Source organism: Sus scrofa, chromosome 12, assembly GCF_000003025.6.
Source record: "Sus scrofa isolate TJ Tabasco breed Duroc chromosome 12, Sscrofa11.1, whole genome shotgun sequence".
Lineage (NCBI taxonomy): Eukaryota > Metazoa > Chordata > Mammalia > Artiodactyla > Suidae > Sus > Sus scrofa.
In genome coordinates, this window is record NC_010454.4 from 45,174,826 (window position 1) to 45,196,787 (window position 21,962).

The 21,962-nt window shown below is 53.5% G+C and overlaps 1 protein-coding gene across 1 annotated transcript in view; it reads right to left on the reverse strand.

The window, feature by feature from the left end:
• The window catches only part of SEZ6 (seizure related 6 homolog), a 45,538-nt gene continuing 27,042 nt past the window's right edge, over positions 3,467 to 21,962 (reverse strand). Inside the window, 15 exon segments of the mRNA XM_021067505.1 lie at positions 3,467 to 4,552; positions 4,733 to 4,835; positions 4,920 to 5,037; positions 5,285 to 5,323; positions 5,579 to 5,776; positions 5,859 to 5,984; positions 5,987 to 6,052; positions 6,427 to 6,621; positions 7,771 to 7,967; positions 8,078 to 8,216; positions 8,469 to 8,663; positions 9,246 to 9,412; positions 9,545 to 9,713; positions 12,136 to 12,321; positions 16,570 to 16,765. Of these exon segments, the coding sequence (XP_020923164.1) occupies positions 4,523 to 4,552; positions 4,733 to 4,835; positions 4,920 to 5,037; positions 5,285 to 5,323; positions 5,579 to 5,776; positions 5,859 to 5,984; positions 5,987 to 6,052; positions 6,427 to 6,621; positions 7,771 to 7,967; positions 8,078 to 8,216; positions 8,469 to 8,663; positions 9,246 to 9,412; positions 9,545 to 9,713; positions 12,136 to 12,321; positions 16,570 to 16,765 (2,124 nt within the window). The 3' untranslated portion in view covers positions 3,467 to 4,522.

The following is a 21,962-nucleotide window of genomic DNA, read 5'->3' on the forward strand; positions in this document are numbered from 1 at the left end:
GCGCCAGCGTACTGAGGTAAAAGGGCGGGACCTGAGGTCTCGCGCAGGCGCCTGGGCGAGCTGGTAAGGGTCATAGCGCAGCCGCAGGAACAGGAGGACCCTTCATCCATTGGAGTTTGTGAATAGCCCAAGAGCACCCGGTTCCCGCGCAGGCGTGTTAAGGATGCTCCCCTCTCGCCCCACAACAACGCAGCCGGCTCCCGCGCAGGCGTGTTGTTACCTGTAGGCCCTCACAAGAGTGCTTATACTTTCGCCATTTTGGTAATGATATATAGGCTATCGTGTCCTTGGAGTCCTTAGGCATGAACAGAAAGGAGCAAAGTGTAGTGCTGGCTGGACTGATAGGCCGTACTCCTAAGGATGTCGTACTGGACTGTCAGGTTCCAGCGTCAGGTGTGGCTGGACCAGGCGCCATATTGGTAAAGATAAAAGAAAAGCCATTGCAACGGAAAACGATGTTTTCGGTGTCGGGTTGGATGGCTACTGTTCCCAATTCCCTCCCGATCCCGACAGTAAATTTTAGCTTGAGCATGCTTGCCTTTGCTAGTGATGGCACCATGGAGAGCTCTCCGTTACGACTTGACCACTATCTCTGAGAACCACTCTCCGAAAGGAAGCCAAAAGCGAAGTTTGTAATGCTGACAACGCCCAGCTACCTGCCTACTGTGGACTTCAATTCCCAGTTTGCAACGCGCAAAGGGGCCAAAGGGCGAACGGGAGCGCATTGCACCCTGGAAGCAAGAATCGCGATGGGTCTGGTGGATTGTGGGAGCCGTAGTTCCATGTGCGTGCGATGCAGTGTGCAGTAGGATGAACTGGGGGAAGAGTGATTTGCCTGCCCGGAAGAGATACTTTTTATAGCTTCAGTGTGGTATGCTGGGATTTGTAGTCTGAAGGCCTCACTGAAATTCTGGGCAGGACTTCAGCTCCCTCCTCTGTGATCGCCCTCCCCTTGGTCTCATCTTCGGAGATGGCCTGTTGTCTCTGCCTGACTGTTGATGGAGCGAAGGAGAAGGGAGTGGCATCATTGTGCCTGACACTAGGCATTTAGTTGGCGTTTTTACCAGATATCCTGGGCAGGTAGCCTGGTTCACTTTTGATGTTAAGGTATCCTTAGCATTCTCAGAAACCTAAAACTGGAAAGGGTTTAAAGAGCATCTGTATTAATCCCCTCATTTCCAGAGGCACAGAGAAGAGTAGTGATTTGCATATTTCACATAATGCATTTATGGCAGACCTAGGAATGAAAAAGATTTGATTCCCAAGTTAGGACACTATCTATCTGCCTGTGAGGAGATGCTGCTTCTTTTGGGATGATAAAGTGGATAGGGTAAGGATGTCCATATGTGGTCTTAGGTTTCTGTTTCTCTGACTTTCCTAATGATCCTGTTGGTGCCTGGAAAGAACACTAAGGTCCTGGGCCTTATTGATCAAAGGATATGTAGATCGGCCCTTTCTGTCCTCTACCAGCCTCAGCAAACAAGAATTTTTTTGTCTTTTAGGGCGGCACTCCCAGCATGTGGAAGTTCCCAGTCTAGGGGTAAAATTGGAGCTGTTGCCACTGGCCTACACCACAGCTACAGCAATGTGGGATCTGAATCCTACACTGCAGCTCCCAGCAAGACTGGATCCTTAACCCAGTGAGCAGGGCCAGGGATCAAACTTGCATCCTCATGGATGCTAGTCGGGTTCGTTACCACTGAGCCACAATGAGAGCTCCCAAACAAGACTCAATGATTGTGGGCCAGAGATGTGGCCCTCAGAGAGAGAGGAGGGGAGAGCTAGAAGTATGAAAGTGGCTGAACCTCATCCCTTCTGAGGCTGTATTTCACACCCTCACAAATGGATACATCATGTGCCCTCACCGCCCTGGCTTCCTTCCTATTGCTCAGGGCCCAGCTGTGCTGCTGTGTCAGCCTGAAGGTATTGTGGGGCAGATAAGTAAGCCAGTGGCACATGCCCAATGAGCAAGGCCTTGCTTTGATCAATACCATCATTGCAGTTAAGAACAGAAATAGGCATTAGTGGGCTAATGAGGAAAGTAACACTTGATCTGTTGACAAGTGCCAGAGAAACTAATCACATCACACACCTTCCTCTTAGAACTTGGAGGGTAAGGTCCCATTGGGGCCAGTAGTTGTGCCACCTTGGAGAGCTCCAGCCCTGGCTATTCAAGGAGGATAAAGGGAGAACAAGCAGATGGGATACAGATGCCTTAGGAAGTGACCTCTTGTGGCTAATTTAGGCACTGCATTCTGATGGACTGGAGCCTCACCTCTTCAAGATGGCTTGTGGTAGAACCAGGAGGTGGGCGGCCATGAGTGGTCAAGCCATGAGTGGTCAAAACTTCCCTGTTGGAAGACTGTAGAAGTCCTGGTAGCTGATACTATTTCCTTCAGGGTTTTTGTCTTCTGGCTTCTTAGTGTCCATAACTCCTTGTTGCCTGCCTCTTGCTCTTATTCTGAAGAGCAACCATGCAGAGCACACCTCTTAGCATGGATGTGCTGGGGACCAAGACTGGGTAAACACATCTAAAAAGGTGCTGGGGGCCATAAGGAAGAGGCATAGAGGCTGAGAAGGACCAAACATGGCAAAATTAGGTAGATCCTCTTCAGCCACCTCCACGTCTTTCTGGAGCCCATGGATACTCCTTTTACTAAAATAGGAGCCAAGCCCTTACAGTGCATTGCTTCTGTGCCTAACATCCTGGATGTTCCCTGCGGCCAAGACGAACTAGGGCCTCATATTCAGAGGTTCAGTCTCTGATTTCTCTTCCAATTTCCTAAGCCTTGTTAGCTGGGAAGGAAGTAAAAGGAGAGAGGCATCAGCTTCCTGGGCTTTTTTTTTTTTTTTTTTTTGTCTTTTTAGCTATTTCTTGGGCCGCTCCCACGGCATATGGAAGTTCCCAGGCTAGGGGTCCAATCGGAGCTGTAGCCACCGGCCTATGCCAGAGCCACAGCAACGCGGGATCCGAGCCACGTCTGCAACCTACACCACAGCTCACAGCAACGCCAGATCGTTAACCCACTGAGCAAGGGCAGGGACCGAACCCGCAACCTCATGGTTCCTAGTCGGATTCGTTAACCACTGCGCCACGACGGGAACTCCTTCCTGGGCTTTTTTAGCAATACAGTGGCTTTGAGGAGGGCCTGGGGGATGTGTGCCAGTCTGTAGTTCTAGACCTAGAAAAGAGGAGGAAATGAAGCATTTGGATGGATGAGCATTGTGGTCCTAGGTTCCCACACCCCTGTGGCACCAGCCGTGGAGGCCTCTCATTTCGCATGCCATCCATTGCACTGACCTTTTTGGGAGAGTAGTCTCTGAAGCATTGGTGTGTAACTTTTTTTGATAAAATCTAGTGATAATCAGTTGGTAGGTCCAGCATGCCTTCTGGTTCTAAAATCCACATCCTATTTATCTTCCACTGCCTTTCCCTCCAAGAAAGCATCATCTACCAGGCCATTGCTTTTTTTTTTTTTTTTTTTCAAAAACACCATTTTAATAAGGAAACAACAGAAATAGAAGATTGTTCTCTGGCTGGAGCCCAGACCCCATATAATACATTCCATGTACAAAGTGGCCTGCAGCCAGCTCCTGGGCCTCTCCCTGGGACTCTCTGATCCCCTGTTCCATGTCAAACTTCTGGGCCCTTGAACTTCTGCTCCTCTCCAGAATATGCCCACCCACTCCCCTTATCCCAAAATACAGTGGCCAGGAGGAAAGCCTGACAAGTGGCTGGGGTTGGAGGAGCAGCCGGTGGGAAAGAGGGTGTTTTTAACAACCCCACTGACATCAGGAGAAGGTCTCCCTCTCTTCAGGGTGTAGGGCTGCCAGGGAAGCAGTGGGGTATCCTGCTTTGGTGTGGAGCATGAATGATGAGGCCTAGGGAAGCCCAACCTGAGCTCAGGTAACGTCCCTAAACCCCTTAGGATCACTTAGAATTATCGTTTCCACCAGGAAGGGACAGAGGGCAGAACTGTCCATTACTGGGGACTTAGAGAAAGACTAAAGCCCTCCTCAAGGGGCTGATGTCAGCATGCCAGGACTACCCAGAAGTCACTGTTAAGAACAGTTTGGGTCACTGGTGATGGCCCTGTGAGGAGCACCCTGGCACAATTTCCACCACTGTCAAGTTAACCCTGCTGCAGGATGCTACGTGCCAGGGCTGGATGGTGGTCAGATGGAGAGAGGTGTTCTGGCTCTGCCTGTAAATTCCAGGCTAGAGATCCAGGGCATGAAAAGGGCTCAGGAGAATGCTGGTTCTTGATGCATGTGCTCCTGCTGTGTTCTGCCTCGAGGCAGATGCCCCTGACTTGGACCCAAGGAAAGGCCCTAAGTGGGCAGTGGTGCCAAGAAAATAGGCCCTGGTGGGTATTGCAGGCGGGAAGGGCACAACTTCTGGAGGGATTGGTGGCATCTCTTCCCAGTGGTATGTACAGGAGGTGGAGGGGCAGCAGGAAGCTGGGAGCTCTGCTGCTGGGCTGTGATGCAGGGCTGAGCTGGCTTCCCCAGGCTGCCCCACCTAGATGGAGACTTCATATTCTTTCGTCTCCTGCAAAGGAAAGAGACTGCTGGGAGTTGGAAACTTGTATAAGGTTTGCCAGCCCATAATCCACCTTCCCAAGGGAAAGGGGAAGAGAGAGAGGTCTTGGCATGACCCTCAGGGGGACCTGCCCAAGGGAGCATAGAATTGGGTCCTGATGAGGGTGTTAAGCCTGGCACAGATACTTACTCCAGTTTCATAAGTCGGATTGTCAAATGCTGACTCCACGGTGATGCGGTCATAAGGGCGGGGTCGTGTTCGGGGCAGCTGCAGGGGGCTTTTCCCCTGGAGCCTGTGGGTCAGAGAAGCCTGTGAGTCAGGAGTGCTGGGCAGGAGTGATTCAGGTATGTAGGGCAAGATGGGAAGCCAGACCTACCTGGAGAAGTAGAGGTACACTCCTCCGGCCAAGAGCGCCATTGCCACCAGCGGCAAGAAGATGGCAGCTGCAATGTGAGCAGCATCTAGGGTGCTGGAGGCAGCAGGCGCCTTGGCAACTGAACACAGAGGACGGGATTGGGGCAGAGGTCCCTGTTGCCTGGACCCCACTTCCCATCTCTGCCTAGGGGCATCCAGCCACCAGCTCCCTCTAGCTGGCTGGGGGCAGGGAAGGAGCTTTTTGCCCTGCTAGCCCCAGACCTCTCTCCTTCTCTGCCCTCCCTCCTTAGGGAACCCATGGCCTGGGAGCTGTGAAAACAAAGGGCAGGGAGATTATTTCCCTGGCCCTCAAGGTTGGGGGCTCACCATCCAGGCTGCGGCCGCTGTAGAACCCATCCAGAGAGGCTGGAACAAGAGGGGAGGGCCAAGGGCAGTGGGTGAGCCAAACCACTAAGGCAGGGAGCAGGCTGATCATGGGAAGGATTTGTCCAAGGAGCGCCCACCCCAGAATTCGTCTTAGTGTCACCAGGTCAGAAGGGCCTGGCAGAGACTGGGGAGACCAAGGGTAACGTAAAGGGGGTTCTGGTTCTCAACATTTGACATCTATGCCAGAGCAGCCCTGTGGGCCCGGCAGGGACTCAGGGGTGGCAGAGCACTCACCAGCCCTGCAGATGGGTGGGGGGTCACTCCAATGTGAGGGGTGTCCGGGCACACACTTGATGCTGGCCTGTCCTTTCAGTACGTAGCCAGGGGCACATGAGAAGTGAACAGTAGCCCCTGCTGGGTGCAACTGCTTCTCAGGACTGCGGGCACCATTCTCAGGAGCGCTGAGGCCATGGCATGGCTTGAGCTGTTCCACTGCAAAGCAGGCAGAGTCGAGTGAAGGGGCCAGGCCCCTAGCCTTCAGAGGCAGCATCTTCCCCTCCTACCCACTGGACACTTACGGAGACATTTGGGGCCCGGTCGCTCCACTTGGGGCTGCTGGCTTGGCGGTCATGGCAGGTGAGGATGGCACTACCCGTCAGCACAAAACCCTGGTCGCAGATGTACTGCACGGTGGCCCCACGGGAAACTTGGGGCTAGATATGAGACGTCGGCTATGCTCTACGTCCCCAGGGTCATGGCAGGAGGTCACTATGGGTGGGGGTTGATGGGGGGGAAGTAGCCCAAGTAGAACTCAACAGAAGCCAGTCCACACTGGCTTTGTTCCAACCCTTTTGTGGCATATGGCTTCACCCCCTGTTTATCTGCCCCCTACTCTGCTGGTATATCCCCTCATTAGTCCCCTTCCCATCCGTCAGAGTCAGCAAACTGATTGGCTGTATACCAGGAACAAAATACTTGGAGTACTTGGTGGATAACCCCTATGAGAAAGTATGATACCGTTTCACAGGTGAGGAACTGATGCTATGGATACCAGCTAATAACATCTTGAGTTTGGGTCAGAATCCAGGAGAGAGGCTTCTAGGTTGCATTGGGAGGAGAATATGGGGAACAGGTACACTCACCCCTCTGGCAGGAGGGCAAGTCCTCGCTCCAGGTTAGGTCCCACTGGCACATAAGGACACTGGATCCCACCACCTGGTAGCCAGGGTAGCACTGGTAAGTGACGACAGTGCCATGTACCAGCTCAGGCTGCGACGGGCTCTTCCAGCCATTGGGGATCTCAGGCAGCTCTGGACACGTGTCATTACGGGGCACCTCTGGGGGCACAATAGCAGTAAGATGCAGGCCCTCGGCCAGCACCAAAGCGACTGTGATAGCTCCCTCACCCTGAGTGCACTCTGGCTCCTGCCAGTTTGTCCGAGGCCTAACCTGGCCTGGGCAGGCTCACGTGCTTTCCCACTCAAGGGCCCTTCCTTGACTGTCCTTGACATCATCTGTCCCTGAGATTCCAGGGTTGTCACCTAAGCTTTGGCTTTACTTCCAAAACCATGTTGGCCATTTCCTCAGTCCTGAGAGACGGGCCCGGTAGGTTGGGAAAATCGTCATTTCTATTAAAAGGTTACCAGAAAGTTAGAAATGAACAGCTTTCCTCAGTTCCCTATTTCTTTTTCTTTTTTTAGAGCTGCACCCATGGGCATATGGAGGTTCCCAGGCTAGGGGTCAAATCAGAGCTACAGCTGCCGGCCTACGCCAGAGCCACAGGAACACCAGATCCGAGCTGTGTCTGCGACCTACACCACAGCTCACGGCAACGCCGGATCCTTAACCCACTGAGCGAGGCCAGAGATCGAACCCACATCCTCATGGATCCAAGTCGGATTCATTTCCGCTGTGCCACAACGGGAACGCCTCATGTCCCTATTTCTGTTTTGCAATTCTTCCTACCCAAATCTCTCTTGCTGCAACAGAGACTCCTTTCTTCTCACTGAGCCCTCAGGGAAGATGGAGAACAAGATTAGCGTCCTGCAGGTGACACCTGGAATTCCCCACTTTCCCTCATCAGATAAGAGAGCGCTCAGGGAGTTCCTGTCGTGGCTTAGTGGTTGGCGAAACCGACTAGGAACCATGAGGTTTCGGGTTCAATCCCTGGCCTCGCTCAGTGGGTTAAGGATCTGGCATTGCCGTGAGCTGTGGTGTAGGTCGCAGATACGGCTCGGATCCTGCGTTGCTGTGGCTCTGGTGTAGGCCAGCAGCTACAGCTCTGATTAGACCCCTAGCCTGGGAACCTCCATGTGCCGTGAGAGCGGCCTAAGAAATGGCAAAAAGACAAAAAGACAAAAAAAAAAAAAAAAAAAAAAAAAAAAAAAAAAAAAAGAGCGCTCAGGCTCCTCACTGCTCTGACCTCTCTGACTTGCCGTGGTTCAGGGTCTGCATCTGGCATTAGGGGAGGACAGGGGCAAGCTCACCAAAGAAGTGGATGACGAAGCCCTGCTGGTAGCCCAACACCGAGGCCCCGGGGTCTGACTGGAACTGTATGGTGACGTCGGCCATGGAGGTAAAGAGCTTGAAGTGGTCTCGGGGCCCAGAGTACTGGCCCAGGACCCGGGCTGTCAGGTCATCTCCATCATAGAAGGTAAGCACGTCACCAGGGCCTATGCGCAGCCTGTGGAGGAGGAGTGTCAGGGAGGGCAGGCCTGGGACCCCAGGATGGACCGGGCAAGAGATGTCCCCAGAGCTCAGGAGCTGGCTTGGCTGAGCCCTGAGGGCACTTACACTCGGACGTCCAGCATGATGCGCTTGTCCTCCTCCACGTGCACGCCCCAGATGCAGTCCTGCCCACGGCCATAGGGCTCCGGCCAGTTGGGGGAGAGCACCACGCCGGCCGAGTCTGTGATCTCCCCACTGCACACGGCTGGAAGGCAGGGGAGGCCCAGGAGGCACGTCCCCTCCGCACCCCCCCACCCCGGCCAGTGCCATGTCCTGGAGCTGCCGCCTGCCCGCAGGAGTGCCTCCCCACCGCTAAGAGCCCCTGCCTCCTCCTGGGGGGTGGGGGAAGCTTGAACCACATGTCACAGGGCCCCGTGGTCCCAGGCCCTGTGGCTGGCTCCCTGGAACCCACCCTGCTCCCTGTCCCTGCCCGGCCCACCCACCAGTGCCTACTGACCTCGGCAGGCGGGCTCTGTCTCATTCCACTGGGGGTCGTGGGGGTCAACGCACTCAATGATGATGGAGCCCTGCTCCAGGGTGTAGCCAGGGTCGCAGCTGAACTCCACGGTGGTACCCACAGGGTAAGAGGGTGCGCTGCTGCTGAAGTTGCCGTATTTGACAAAGGGCTCATAGCAATGGCCTTGCTGGAAGGCTGTAAACCACAGGGCCCAGCCCAGCTCAGCCTCCACTGGGGCAAATACAGAGGGCAGTTGTCCTCCTACTTCCTCCCCAGGCCTTTGTCTGCCTGCCTGCCGATGTATGTCCAAAGCTTGAAGCGGGAGTCAGGGACACAGCCAAGAGCATCCATCCTTGATTATGCTCAGAAGGCCATCTTGATCACCATTATATTCCCAGTGCCTGGTTTGTGCTTAGTACACAGGGGGCGCTCAATAAATGTTTTTTGAATAAATTAATGCATGCGTGCATGAGGTGCTAGAATGAATCTTGCAGCAATTCTCCTTCTTAAGGGTTGGGCCCATTTTTGTTCTTCAAGGTCTAGAGAATGCATTCTTTTGGACTAGACGGCCTGGGTTCAGGCAGGGATCTCTGTGAAGATGGGGTAGGAATCCTGCACTTGAGGGGAGGGGTAGGCAGAGGAGACCTGCGTGCCAGGCGAGCAAGGGTTAAGGTGGAAGGAGTGAGGATGGAATGGAGGCAGGGGGCAGGGTGTGAGAACAGACCCTAGGGCTCAAGACCCCGCCCCAGCCCCTGGCTTAGGCCCCGGCAGGCTCACCCTCATAGCGCAGGGCCATGCCTGCAGCTGCCCCACTGCTGTCAGTACTGAGTTCCACAAAGAAGTGTCGGCCCGAGCTGAGCAGGCCCTCAATGGGCAGGTACTCCACCTCGTAGGAATCATACACAGGCGGGGCCTCCACGTTGTCCCCGTTGCGGATGATGAGCCTGGGCCGGGAGAGCAGCAGCTGCGTGGCTGGTCGCTGAGTTGGGTGGGGTGTGGGCCCAGGCTTGGGTACCATCCCTTCGGCAGCATGTTACCAGGTCAGGCTCTCCTGTCCCACCAGGATATCCCCTCACCTGTCATCATCCTCTGCCAGGGAAACCTTCTCAAAGTGCAAGTGTAGCCGCTGGCTTTCAGGAGCCTCAAGCAGCCAGTGGCAGGTGGGGTTGTTGCTGTAGTTGCCCGGGAAGCCGGGAGAGACGATGCGGCCAGTGGTGGCGTTGCGGATCACTCCACCGCAGGCAGCTGCGAGACAGGGGCAGGACTGTGGGCTGAGCCCGGCCGCAGCCTAGACAGCCCTGCAAGCCTCCCTGCCCATCCCAGCTCCGTGCCTTCTGCACAGGGTAGCAGGGATCTTGCCTTCACGGCCCAAAGGTCAGTCCTTTGCCCCTGTGACCCTGCAGTTCCAGGCAGTCTGCCTCCTTCCTAACCCTTCCCACTGTTCGTGTGCAACTCCCTTGACTGTGGTAGATCCGCCACTGCCTGGCTGGGTGGCCCTGGGTAAGTCACTTTCCCTCTCTGCTGACTCCTCTGGGAAGCCGTCCCTGACTCCCTCCCCGGTGGACTTGATTAACGCCCCTTACCCAGGGCTCCAACCTCCTTGGGTGTATCTGCTTCCTCCACTTCATGCCGCTTTTCTTAAGCCAGTCATTACTGGATATGTCCCTGACCTGGGACCCTCTGGGGCAGGGGCCAGGTCTTTTCAGGCCAGGCACACAGTTGGTGTTGAATAAAATGAGTAAATGAATGTAACAAAGAGGATAGGACTAGATCAGGGATGACAAACACATGGTGTGCATGCCATCCACCTCCAGATCCTGTGCCCTTAGCAGACATCGCCAGCCAGGAGGTGGTCTTGAATGCCTCCTGAAACAGCATCACTACCACTGTCATTCCTGGCCGACCCCGAGGGCCTTTCCAGCACCCATGCCTGTGACCCTCGTCTTCTCTTTCCAAGCAGAGGCTGAGCAGTTTGCCATCCCCATCACTGACAGCTGCTGAGTTACTTGGCCACAAGCTCCTGGCAGTTAAATGGGGCCAGAGAAGGGGTCTCGCAATAGGACCGTGGCTGGTTCCAGGCAGTGCATTTCTCTCCTGGATACACAACTGCCAGCTCTCAGAAACCAGGCTGCCATGGCCAAAGCCCAGTGCGTTTGGCTCCAAGTGTTCAAGACTGCAGAATATTTTAACTTAATAAGCCTCCTGGGGAGGGGGTGGTGGTTTCTTTTCTGCTTCTCTGCAGAGAGGGCAGGCTCAGCTTTCTGCTTGGTCTCAGAATGGGACTGCCCTTCAAATCTGATTGTGCCCCACCCTTCACTTAAATTCCTCAGTGGCTCCCTATTACCCTCAGGATAAAGTCCAAGCTCAAGATGATGCTCATGCCCTTTATAAACCCTGTTCTCTCTTGACTCAGCTTCAGCCCTTCCCCATACACCACCCTCCTCTTCAGGCACCCCTCATCGCGTCCTCACTACGGCATATGGCTTCATGCCTCCACATCTTCGTAGGCGCTCTTCCAGGAATCCACTCCACTTCCCTAAGCTCTAAACATGCATGTAATGGGAAGCTTTCCTTTCGTCCTTCCTCTTTTTGGAGCAGCTCTCTCTCCCTTGGATCCCCACTGTGCCCTGAGTTCTCCCATCACAGCACCATCTGCACTGAACTTCCTGAGCTGCTTTCCAGTCCTCCCACCAGACGTAGCTCCTTGTCTAGCTTATTCACCTCTGCTTATGGCTGGCACCGAAGAAGTTTACAGAATGAAACAAGTAGCAAAAACCCAAGCTGCCTTTCACACTGCAAACCAAACACTCCATCTCTCTTCTGCCAACAGCCCCTCTCCACCAGCAGCAATCTCAGACCTCCCCCTGCCCCGCCCCGATCACCCCGGACCAGAACCTGGGAGTCTTCTACTTTCCCTCTTTCCCTCATCAGTGTTCCTGGAACCTCATGCCTCTTCTTCATTCCTAAAGTCACTGTCTAAGTTCAAACCCGCTTGCCTGCCTGGCTGGCTGCGTAGCCTCCAGACACAGCCTGGCTGTCTCTCCTGAGGAATAGTTCTGAGCCCCCCCACTCCCTCTCCCAAAACTTCAACAGCTCCCCACCCAATATCCTGGCCTGACTTTCAAGGTCTTCCCACTGCCCCCTCCACATATCTCAGGCCTCAGCCAAGCCTGGCTATCTTCTGTGTCCCCCAAAACTCCCTCACTTTCTCACCTCTGCTCTGTGTCACTGCCCATGTTGTTCCCGCCATTGAAATGTCAGACCTTCATTGCCACTTCCCCCAGGAAGCCTCCCAAGTACTCAACTAAGAATGATTCCCCCCGCCCCCGCCACCCCAACCGCCCAGGTCACTCTGCTTCAACACTGGTACCTTTTACTTCTGGCTCTGGAAGTTGGTGACCCATGTGCTTTCTTCCTCTCCCATTTGCTGGAACTATGGGCTCTTTGAGGGTCAGTCCCTATTTAAAAATTCAGTTCTATAGACCTGCAGTACCTCCATACAGTAAGGGCTCAATAAGTGCAGGTTGGGTGAATATTACTGAGGTGTGTGGCCATTTTCTGGCTTCCTTACGGAGAGCAAATGAAGGTGCCAGACAGTGACAGAGAGCAGGCATGAGCACCCCCACCCCCGCACTCTGTTTAGCACTGGGTGCCCCAGGCCACTCACCGATGCAGACAGGCTCCTGAGAATCCCAGAAGGGCCGGGTGGCATTGAGACAGGTAAGGAGCCTGGCACCCTTCAGCTGGTAGCCAGTGGCACAGTGGAAGCGGGCACTACCTCCTGGGTGGAGGCTAGTGACAGTCACAGCTCCATAAGCTGGATGTCGGGGAAAGTGACAGCTCAGGAGATAGGCTGCAGAGAGAGAATGGGTGATGTCCGTGTGTGAGTGTGGGGGCTGAGTTGTAGCCAGAGCAAAAGGGGCTCACCCCTGCCTGCCTAGAGGTGTCTCTTGGGGCCAGAGGAAGCATAAGAATTCCAGAAGAAGAGAATCTGACCCCACTCCCTGGAAGGTGCCAGTGATATTTCCAGCAGCCTGGGCTGGTTAGAGAGATGGAAATTGGAGGTTTGGGTTCTGCTCCAAGCTTTCTGACACTTTAGGCAAGTTACTTGGCCTTTCTGTGTCATGGTTTCATTTGTTAAATGAGTTTCAAAATGCCAGACCGCCTACAGGGCTGTTGAGAGAATAAATGAGATAGTATTTTATTCAGCTTGGTATCCTTGGAACCCAGCTGACAGTACATCTTCAAGAAATATTTATGGAATGACCTATAGATATGAAAGCACTTGAAATAGTGAAAAGCCTATACTGATGTAAAGTATTGATATTATTTTTCCTATGAGGGACAAATATGAATTACTGCAGGAAAGATTGAAGTCAGACAGTAAAAGCTTTCCAAGTATTCACTGAGAAATGCTAAAAAGCTTGATGATAAGTGTGTGTATTTCTTTTTAAAACAGGATTGGGTGAGGGTGGGGAGACAGTGCACACCTTTTTGGAATTTGCCCTGGAAAATCAGGTAACTCTTGGAGTTGTCATACCAAGTATGACCAAATGGTGGCAGCAAATCCTATAAAACAACCTGGCAAACCCCAATCCAAGGCCAGGTTGGGGCCTTAGCTAAAAATGGGGGTCAGGGCTTGGGTCTGAGAGGAGAAAGCCCTGGAGGGGTCAAGAAGAGAAGTTGAGTGAAGAATCTGGGTTACAGAGTCTGAAAACTCTTGAGGACTGTCTGGACTGAGGAACTACTCCTGGGTCTTGGAGTAGAGAGGGCCCCACATTTACAGGTGGCACTAGGTGGTTGGGAAGAGAGGTCCAGGCAGGGACTCTGTTAGCCTCTGTGTGCCTTTGTATGAAGAGAGAAGGGCTGCCTTTGGGCAGACCAGGGTCCGGACACAAGTTTTGTTATTTTTACCTGTCCTGGCCTTAGTTACTAGGTCTGTGAAAGCAGGAGATAATTCCTATCTAGCCCTCTCTCACAGAGTTCTTACCAGAATGACCAATGAGTGAGTGCTTGTAATTGACAGACAGTATGCAGCAGCGCTTAGGGGGTGCGCTTTGAGGTTAGACTGCCTGGGTTTGAATATAGTCTTCCTTACTTGCTGTGCCACCTTAGGCAAGTTACCTAACTTCTCTGTGCGTCAGTTTCCTTGGTTACCCACCCATTTAGAGGACTGCATCCAATGTTGTTACATGAGGGGTTAAGTAAGAGGATATATGCGCAATATCTGGCACAGAACAAACACTGAACACACCAGCCTGCTGTTATTGTCTGTAATCTTGATTAAGAGAAGCACCTCACATCAGCTTCTAAAATGCCTTCACACTCTTCTTACTTGATGTCTACAACATGCTTAGGTGGAAGGAAGGCAAGGTAGGGGTTATTAACACATTTTCAGATGAGGAAAATAAGGTTCAGAGAGGCCAAGGGACTTGCCCTGATCACACAGCCAGTAAGCGGTAGAGTGGGCACTTGGAGCTCCCGGCTCTAAAGCCCACATGCTTTCTACCTCCCCTTTCCCACCTGCTTCCCAGGTGAAGTAGAAACCTGGGCTTGGGAGTCAGAGAAACTGAGAGCAATAGTCCAGGCTGTCCTGGGTGGTTGTGGAGGGCAGCCGCTCACAATGATCTGGGGAGAAACCCCAGGCTGGGGTGGGATGGGGAAAAGGGTACGGGGCACTCTATCTGGAATGGAGAGGGCGACACCCAGGGAGGTCTAGGCCATGAGCCAGACGTCATGCCCAGCATTGGTACTTCCATCCTCCTTATGAGTTCTTATCACAACTCTGGGAAGGGAGGTCCCCCATTTCACAGGTTAGGAAATTGGGCAGAGATGAGGTGAGAGCAGGAGGCTGAGGGCAGACTAAGCCCCCAGACTCCATGGTGGGTAAAGTGCGACTTCCCAGATAAGCTTCCTCCCGTTGCCATGACGACTGTTCCCGGGGAGCCTGCATCATGCAATCTGTTGAGCTATTTTCTCCCTGGCATCTGTTTCTGGGGCCAAGTCCAGTGCCAGGAATATTCAGAAGGGAGGAGGGGGATGGCTGGCACAGCCCTCTGCTTCCTCACCCTGCCCGAGGCTGTGGGAGGGGAACTGGAACTTGGTTCTGCAGATGAGGCCCTTGTGGGAGCCTATCATTGTGATCGCCAACATTATCTTGGACAGCTCTGGCAGGAGAGTGGGTACAGGGCCCCTCACCCCCTCTTCTGGCACCCTCTTTCTGCAGCCCAGGGAGAAGCGCGTATGAGCACACGCTCCTCCTGTTCCCATCTCTGGGATCAGGGCTAATTACAGCCTATAATTAGGGGAATTACACTCATTAAGGAAAGAGCTGATCATTGACAAAAAACTGGGCCGAGGAGGGAGGGCTTCTGGGAACTGAGAAGGAGGCAGGAGTGGGCCGGCTCTCCCATCCCAGCCCCTCCTTGGAGTGTGCACCCTTCAGCAGGCCTCCAATTCACTCTTTCAGTTACCTTTCTTGGACCTAACAGAGGAAGTCTGGGGTTATGTGCAAAGGAATTCGAAGCAAGAGAGAAAGTTACCATGGCGTGAAATTATGCCTGCTGCTAGGGAGAACTGATGAGCCATTAGGGAGGCTGGCTGGGCTGCCTGGATGCTCACCCTTGCCTCAGCTGGCCTTTGGCCTCTCACAAGCCCCTGGCAGCCACTGCTGACCATCAAGCTCCCTGCTGCCATGCCAGCCTTCTCCCCCAGTGGAGAGGCCAGGAAGGGGCAAGTGCTTATGAGGGGGTTCCAAGCCTGCCCATCTTCAGAGGAGTGGTTGTGGCCCCCTGGGGGGTTGTGGAAGTAGTTTCTGACAATGCACGGCAATCCTGTAATTGTTCACACCAAGTATTTCCCCATCAGCACTCCCCAATCTGAACTCCTTACCCTGTAGCAGATACATAAGAAATCAAGAAGACTTTGCCTGGGGAAGGTGGATCCAGGAGAGATGCTGATGGGAGAGGGATAGAGTCCCAAGCCCCTTTTCCTCCCTTTCCCATCCTGCCAGCTCATTAATACTGGTTTCCAGTTTCTTCATGGAGCACATGCTGAGCACTTGACATGCACCGTTTTGTTTAATCCTCATCATCATCGTGGAGTAGGTGTTTTGGTCTTTATTTTATAGCAGAAGAAAAGGAGGGTTAGAGGTCAAATGACCGGTCCAAGTCAACAGCCAATGGGAAAGAGATTCAGACACAGAGCTGCCCATCTCCTGAGCCTATGATTTTCCCATTACATCATGCCACCCTCCTATTTCCAGAGGTATTCTGAGCTGACTGGGACATGGGCCAGAACCAGGGTGGATGAGGCAGTTCAGGAAGGTGTGGTTGATAGCTCAGGACCTTTAGATGGTCAAGTTCTTTTGACTTTGATCCGCCTGCATTTGGGGAGAGGGCTTCTATTGTTACTATCTGTTAAGCATCTGCCTCCCATAGAGATCCGAACTCCTTGAGGGCAAGGACTTAGCTGGATCTTAATACTGCCCAGTCTCCAGCACAGGCTTGGCAAGGAGCAGATGCCTAGGAAAAGCTTACTGGATGGATGAGTGCAATGTGCACACCTAAGGCTACCCGATTCTGTGTCGGTCCCCTTTTAAGACCAGTTCTCTGGGAGTTCCCTTTGTGGCTCAGTGGGTTAAGAACCTGACATAGTGTCCATGAGGATATAGGTTCAATCCCTGGCCTCACTCAGTGGGTTAAGGATCCGGCGTTAAGGATCTGGCATTGCCGCAAGCTGTGGTGTAGGTTGCAGATGCGGCTTGGATCACACGTTGCTGTGGCTGTGGGGTAGGCTGGCAGCTGCAGCTCCAATTCGACCCCTAGCCTGGCAACCTCCATATGCCACAAGTGCAGCTGTAAAAAGAAAACAACCCCCCCCCAAAAAAAAAAAATCAAAAAATCCTCTGCAGGGTGGTAGGTGGAGGAGGGAAGGTCCTGGGGGTGTCAGATGGGCAATACTCACCTCCAGCTGTACAGAGCTTCACCAGGCACCTGAACTGTGTGTTACTAGCCTCTCTGTGTTCCCCCCAGGCTGTAACAGCACCAGAGTTCCCCAGGAGGACAGCCAGTCTGGACTGGTTCTTCCCTCAGCTGCCTACCTTGGTAGTGGAAATGGAAGGTGCCAGGCCCAGCAGGTGGTGGGAGGCTCTGAAACCTCAGGGCTGCCTGGTGGGTGGGGCTGCGGATGACTTGGCCCTTCAGCAGGAAAGACTGGTTGGCCAGGGGCAGCGGGTCAGGCCCCCCAAGGCCCTCCACAGTCACTGTCTCCCCTTCATGGAGGCTGATGTTCTGGACCTGCCGGTGGAAATAGAGCAAGGCAGGAATCAGGCTTCTTCTTGCTGATTGAGCCCTGCTGCCCTCAGGCTCCTGGGGGCTTGGCCAATCCCCAGTGTTCCTTGAGCACTGGAGCCCCCAGGCCTTGAGCCAGACACCTCAGTGCAGGAGGAGCTTCCTAGTAACCCTGTGAAATGGGACCTGAAGTTCAGAATTTCTAACTGTCCAAGGTCACACAGAGATGAGCAGGAGTGGGATTTGTAAACATGTCTGTTTCCAAAGATTTTCAGCTACACCAAATGCTTCCTGTCCCTTCACTGCTCCAGGCTCAGTTTTCTTACTTGTAAAGTAGGGGTGTGGCGGGTGTATTGAACCAAGTAGCCTTTGAGGCCCCAGCCAGCAAGGTGGGGTCTTAAGCATCAGATCCACGTGGCTAGCTTCCCCTGACCATCCCCTGATAGATGCCTCACAGGCATCTCATGCCTAGCGTGCCCCAAACTGAGCCACCTCCTTCTCCCAACCAGCAGCTCCCTTGGTTTCCCATCTCAGGGAATGACCTCACCATCCATCTGCATGCCCAAGTTAGAAGCTAGCATCTTGCCTCCTCCCCCATACCCCACATCCAATCAGTCATGCAGTCCTGTCAGGTTGGCCCCCAAATCTGTTCCCTACCCTTCATCCCCACTGCCACCTCCTCAGCTCCCCACTGGCACTGCTCACCTAGCTTATCACCGTGGCCTCCCTCCTGCAGGGCTGAATGCACTCCTCCCTCCACATCACTATTTTCTGAACTGCGGCCTGGGAATCGCCCTAGTCTGTTGCTGCTCATGGTGCTTCCTTATTTAAATTCTCCATGGTTCTCCAGCGAGCCCACGCAGTGTATCTAGTGCAGACTCTTCGCTGTGGCCCTGGAGGCCCTGCCCAACCTGGCTCCTGCTGAATGCTCAGCCTGGCCTTACACCATGCCCCTCCATGTGCCAGCCACCCTTCCATCCTCTTTTCTCTGGGCTTCTTTTTCCAACCCTTCCCTCCGGCTGTCACAGGCCCCTCTGTTACCACCCCAGTCCTTAGGCCTTCAACTCCTGGAACATCCTTTTGGACTCCATGTCTCCATTCAGTCAGAGAAGGACTCAACAGCAGCGGACTCTGCCCAGAGAGGAAGTGGCAGTGTGGCTTGGTACAAGGAGCATTGGATTGGGAGCCCAGAGGTTTGGGACCTAATCCTAACCATGTGATCTTGGAAAAGTATTCTGTTTGAGCTTTAGATTAGTTTCCTCGTCATATTAAATGGTCTAGTGTGGATCTTTGTTATTCAACATGTGGTCCCTGGGCTGGGAGCATCGGCATCACCTGGGAGCTTATAAGAAATGCAGAATCTCAGATCCCACCTAAGGATCGACTAAAGCATTCTCTGCATTTTAACAAGATCTCTAGGTCATTCCAAAGCACTGATCTACAGGGTTTCCAAGGTCCGGCTGTGTTGCTCTGAGGCAGGACCTTCAGGGATTATCCACCAGGGCTAGTTAAGTGGCATCCATAGAGTCACCAAAGCCCTCCCAGTCTTACCTCCTAAATATTCCAGTTGATTCTTCCTCTCCATCTCTTTGTCTCTATCTTGATTCTGATTAGCCCCCTGCCCATTGTTTTTCACCCGGCCTTCATCCCTCCCATCCCCAGCTCATCTCCCGTGCCCTAGCTGTCTCAGATCACATCATCTCTCTCTCCTACCCAAACCCTGTTGGTGACTTCAGACTGTCCACAGGACAAGGTTGGACCGTCCCAGCTCACAATTGGCCTCGGCAGCTGTGTCAGCCTCTCTCACCTTCACTGCGGCCTCACTCCCCTCCTCTGGGCATCTGCATAGGCAGGACCCTGACCAGGGAGTGCCCTTCCTTCTTCCTGCTGAAGCTGCTCATTCTTTCAGCTCTCAGGGCTACCATCCTCTTAAGCCAGGCCAATCAGTTCCTTTACTTGAGGCCCTCTCCACCTGTCCTCTAGCTTCTCTCTGTTAAAGCCTAAGGTAGCATTTTGGGTCACAACACCCTCTTCTGTTGCAACAAAGATATGTGTGGAAAGACTGACATGGGGGCCGCTGGAGAGACATTCCTTGCCAGATTCCCATCAGCTGAGAAGCACAGAGGATGCTGAGCCCAGCCAGGTCCAAGGACAGAGCTGTGCTAGGCTCTGGGCCCCTCAGACTGTGGGTGATGAAAATGGATTCACCTGCAGACTCCCCTGCCTGGGAGGAAAGACTTGGGGGTTTGGGGGGCCAAGAGAAAGCTCGAGGCAGGGTGCTAGGGCAGAATTTCCACCTCTCTGTGAGGAGATCCTCACCAGGGCATGTTTGGGTGGAGGCTGCTGGACCATCTGCTGGAGACATGCCTCGGGGAATTCCTGCAGCAGCCAGAGGCTGGATGAGGTCCCCTCAAACTTGGAGATTCTGTGATTTCAGAGTTGGGCAAACAAGACTCACACACGTGGAATCCGTAATTATCGAGGGATGCCAGGCAGCATATAATTCTGCCTTAAGTGGGACTGAATGCTCGCAGCAGGAATCCTCTAGGGGGGAGAGGAGGGGTTGCAGGCTCAGGGAGAGCCCGGAGCAGGTGGGTCTGAGAGCGCCTTGAGGGGGTGGGGCAGGACCGGGAGGAGGAGGAAGGGAGGACATCACTGCAGGGAAATTACTAAGGAAGTGAAGGCAGAGAAGTAGAAATGATTTAGCGTTTTTCCTAGTTTCCATAAACACCCTTTTGACCCCTAGCTTCTAGCTCCCAACCCTGCTGTTTCGCCAGCAACAGCGGCAGCGGCAGCAGTAACAACAATTACCATTCACAGAGCACCTACCATGTGTCAAGCCTGGTACTATTTACAGATATTATTTCATCCTCACCACAATTCTATAAGGTAGGTGGTAAAACCCCCTTAGGTAAACAGAGGCTGGGAGAGGCTAAGGAGCTTGCAAAAGGTCACACAGGTGTTAAGTAGTAGAGCCTTGCCTTATTAAAGGCAAAGGCAGCTCCCTCCCTCCCAACCTCATGGGGGGTGTCACCTGCAGACAGATTTCTAGACATCTTTATTCCCAGGCCCCAGGTCTGCCAGGTTTTAGCAGGGAGGTGGTTTTTGGCCAGACCCGGCTTTTTTTCAAGAGGTTCAGCCATTATTTCCCCCAGAAGCCTGTAAAGTTGGGAAAACTGGGAGCTGAGACCTCTGGCCCCCTCTGACCTGGAGAAGGCATGGCCCCCTCAAGCTGGCCTGGTGGTGGGGGTTCCATGAGAGAATGGAATGGAGGGGGCCTGACTGCTCAGGGCTTGTATCCAGAAGGCACCTTATTCTCAGGTAGAGGCTGTCTATGCCGTGCTGGTCCCTGGGGTTTCAAGCACCCACTTGCAGGCCTGCCGCAGTGGCTGGATGTAATTTGTCACTTGTTTGAGGGCCAGGCCTGACAGGGGCCAGACAGGGCTGGGTGTTGGACAAGGGGGGTGATGAAGCCTTGATGTAATTTGCAGGCCTCTGAAGAGCTTGAGAGACAGATTGAAATGTCAGCTCTGCTCACGAGGTCTGTCTTCTCATACCCCTAGCCAGTGACACGAGGGGAGCTGGGGACCTGGCCAGGAAAGGCAGAAGCAGAGGGAGCTGAGGACAATTCCTCAGCACAGGATCCTGGGCTAACACAGCCTGGCTTCCAGCAGACCAGGGGTTAGTTCAAGGAAGGAAATATGACCGCTTTGAGAGGGCTGACTCCTTCCTGGATGGGAAGAGGATTCAGATTGCCCTCTGCCAACCTCCAGACCATCAGCCTGGACTGTCCCCAGTCGGCCTCCAGAAACAAGCTCTAATGGTGTGATTCACAGGTGGGATGATGCCACAAGTCTTTGCACACAATCGCCTGAGTACAGCCTTACACAGGCAATGAGCTCAAGGATGTCCCTTGTGTGTGAGCCCCACCCCCAGTCTCTGAGCCCCCAGAAGCTGACCATAGCCCCTGCTCCATTGCACTCTCCTGATCACCAACACCCATGCGTGCACTGACATAAGCCCACTGTGTGCACACAGTTCCCTCAAACACACGACCTGGCCCACTGCCCACACATGCATGTGCTCCCTCATTCCAACACAACTCCTCCCATGAGATCCTTTATAGTTTTCAAGCTCTTGCACACCCATTATCCTCTCCTATCTCACAAAACCTCAATAAGGGAGGCAGGGCAGGCTGTGTTTACCTCCTCTCTACAGAGAAGGAACCTTGTAATCAGAGAGGTTGAGAACTGCTCTCTGGGTCACACAGTAAATCCAAGGCAAAGGAAGGACTCCAGGCCAGGACTCTGGATTCCTGGTCCAGTGCTTTGTCTCCATGCACAGCATTTCAAGCCTCTTCCCCCCAGACTGGGAGACTTCCAGGTGGGGATCCTACAGGAGCAGGTAGGGCTGGGCTGAGAAAAGGGGTTGGGTGGGGGTGGAGTTCCCCAGCCGAACTCCCTCTTTGGATCTGCCACACCCAGGTGGGTCTTGGCCGGGAGAAGAACGGGGAGCTCTGGAGCCCTGGGATCAAATCCCAGCTCCATCATTGACTAGTAGAAAGGTTCTTGAACAAGTCACATGACCTCTCTGAACCCCAATTTCTTTCTTTTTTTTTTTTTTTGTCTTTTTAGGGCCACACCCATGGCACATGAAGGTTCCCAGGCTAGGGGGTCCAATCGGAGCTACAGCTGTTGGCCTACACCACAGCTACAGCAACGTGGGATCCAAGCCTCATCTGTGACCTACACCATAGCTCATGGCAACGCTGGATCCTTAACCCAGCGAGTAAGGCCAGGGATCGAACCTGCAACCTCATGGCTACTAGTCGGGTTTGTTAACCACTGAGTCACTACAGGAACTCCTGAACCCCAATTTCATCTGTAAAACAGGATAATGGTACCTACCTCAGGGGGTTGTAAGGATTGAGTTAGATCCTGCCTATAAGGGGCTCAGCACAGAGTAGGCTCAGCATCAGTAGTCCTCTTTCCCTTTTTTGGAGAGATCTGGGCCCTACCCACAGTGACAGCCACCTCACTTCAGGTCCTCCAGGGCTTTGCCTCAGAGGCACTGTACCTGGGAGCCACCCTCTCCTTGGCCTCAGGTTCTGTAGCTGCTAGGAAGCAAGAAACAAAATCAAGGGCCTGAGGCGCCACTGCCCAGTATGACCAATGAGAGAACTTCCTGAACCCAGAAAAGGCCA